Source organism: Euleptes europaea, chromosome 11 (assembly GCF_029931775.1).
Source record: "Euleptes europaea isolate rEulEur1 chromosome 11, rEulEur1.hap1, whole genome shotgun sequence".
NCBI classification, from domain to species: Eukaryota; Metazoa; Chordata; class Lepidosauria; order Squamata; family Sphaerodactylidae; genus Euleptes; species Euleptes europaea.
Genome location: NC_079322.1, coordinates 78367900 through 78370131, shown reverse-complemented (window position 1 = coordinate 78370131; position 2232 = coordinate 78367900). Strand labels below are relative to the sequence as shown.

General features: G+C 54.4%; 1 protein-coding gene across 1 annotated transcript; it reads left to right on the top strand.

Moving 5' to 3' along the window:
- The first annotated feature begins 1048 nt into the window (after positions 1 to 1048).
- SFT2D3 (SFT2 domain containing 3) lies at positions 1049 to 1743 on the top strand. Its single transcript, XM_056857753.1, has one exon. The coding sequence runs from the start codon at positions 1093 to 1095 to the stop codon at positions 1732 to 1734; it is 642 nt and encodes a 213-aa protein (XP_056713731.1). The 5' UTR covers positions 1049 to 1092; the 3' UTR covers positions 1735 to 1743.
- The last annotated feature ends 489 nt before the right edge of the window (positions 1744 to 2232 follow it).

The window sequence follows — 2232 nt, the reverse complement described above, 5'->3', positions numbered from 1 at the left end:
TTCCTCTGCGACGCGCACCTCTCTCGCCCCCTCCTTGGCGTCGCGTCCAGACAAGGGAGCGGAAGTACCGGCAGCGCCATCTTTACTGAGGGTTTTTTGTTTTTAATACCACCCGGACCCGCGTCCAATGAACGCTGAGACGCTGCGGACTCTCGAAGGGAGGGGCGGGGCTTGTTCCTAGAATCGCTTGACGGGATAGGCGGAGAGGAGGCGGGCGTCGCGGGCGCTTCCGGTGGGCGGGCGGTGCCCTCTTCTCCGTCAGGTGAAGAGATGGCGGACGGAGAGGCGCTGGTGGGCTCCGGTTGCCAACTGCGGCTTGAGAAATTCCGGGGGGTTTGTGGGTGGGGGCGGGGAGGGCAGGGTTTGCGGAGGGGCCTCAGTGATGCCACGGGGCTCCCCCCTCCCCAGCAGCCATTCTCTCCAGGGGAACGGATCCCTTTTGCCTGGAGATCAGTTGCAAAAGCGTGGGATCTCCAGGCCCCACCTGGAGGTTGGCAACCTTACATCCAGTTGGTTGTCTTGCTTTCTACTGTATCGTCTGCCTTGACTGTCGGTCAGAAAGGCACGCTATTAGGTGCTGTGGAACACAGGCCGGATAAATGCTGCTGCAGTCGTCTTGGCCACTGTGTGAACAGCCTGCTGGACTTGATGGGCCTGGGTCTGGTCCAGCAGGGCCTTTCTTATGTAAATATTTCTAATCCCAGAAGAATTTCAGGCCCTCCCTGTAGGTTGGCAGCACTAGCTGAGCAGTGGATGGGCTCCGACAGTGAGAACGGGCTTTCTCTGTCCTCAGATGATTGTTGTAACTTTTGTCTTCCCTTCAGTTGTGAGACGCCCGGCAGGACTTTGTTTGAACACGTGGACTACCAAACCCTGGAGAAGGAGGCTTCATGTGGCGATTAAACATGGGCTGGCTTTCCTCTGCTTGAAGACCAACATGATGGTGGGACTGCGCTGGCACTATTGTCTAGGCGGCAGGCGGCAACCTTGAAGTGCATTGTTCAAGCAAGGAGCAGTGAAGAAGCTGCAGATAGGCTACTGTCTTTGCATCCCATCCCTGCCAAGTTGCTGACCGCCCACTTCTTGTTCAAGATGGCGGATCTGAACCGGCAGTTGCAAGAATACCTGGCCCAGTCAAAGGGGGGCAGCGGCTCAGCAGTCCCATCAGCACCTCAGAGCCCACCACAAGATGAAATGGTTGAGCGTGGGTCAGGCTTGGGAGCTTGGTTCGGCCGGATGAACCCTTTCCCTGCCACAGGAACGTTGCCTTGGGCAGCCGAACCGGAGCCAGACCCATGGCTGCCAACTGGCCTGTCGCGTTGGCAGCGCCTGGTGGGGAGTGCCTTGTGTGTTTTGCTGGCAGTTCTTTGCTTCGGCCTCGCTGCCCTGTATGGCTCGCTCCTGCTGCTGAGAAAGTTTGCTCTGCTTTGGTCCCTGGGCTCGGCCTTTGCATTGGGTGCCGCTGGCTTCCTGCGGGGCCCAAGTCGTCTCCTTGGTGAACCTGACCGCCGGGGCCTTGCCCTTCTTTACTTGGGCTCTGTGGGCGCCACCCTGTATGCTGCCCTTGGTCTCCGGAGCACCTTGCTTACTACTCTGGGGGCTGCTGTCCAGCTGGTGGCTGGTGGGGCCTATTTGTTGGCCTCTCTGCCAGGCGGCACCACAGGACTGCGCTATGTTGGTGGGTTCTTAACCGGTTTTGTACGGCGTCGTGTGTCTAAAACTCTCCCGGTGTGAGGGTGGTTGTTGAGCAGAACCCTCTCCTGGATGGACGCCTGTGGAGAAAGAAATGCGATGTCTGTGCACCAAAGTCCTGAGACCTGCTCAAAGCCAGTGCACGACAGAGGATGCAATCCAAATAGTTACTCATTTTTTAAAATGAGTGAAATATCCAATTATTCCTTTCATAGACATGGTTGTCTCAGTTCCAGAAGCGTGGCCATGTTTGGTCTGATTTAGCAAAAGCAATTTTGAATCATATTTTTTTGTCCTCTAAAAGCCCCCTTCATATGGTCTCTACTTTTTTAACATTGATTGATTAAAGGACATGGGAGCTATATTGCAGACTGTGTTCCCATACTTTTGCCTCTAATGATCTGGGCACGTGACATTAAAAAAACTTTTCTGAATAATGTTCTTCTGGACTAGCCCTCATTAATTGTCTGTGTCCTATAATAGTCAGTGCAATCTAAATGTGGTTTATGCAAGACACAATTTTTAAGAAACTATATAGCA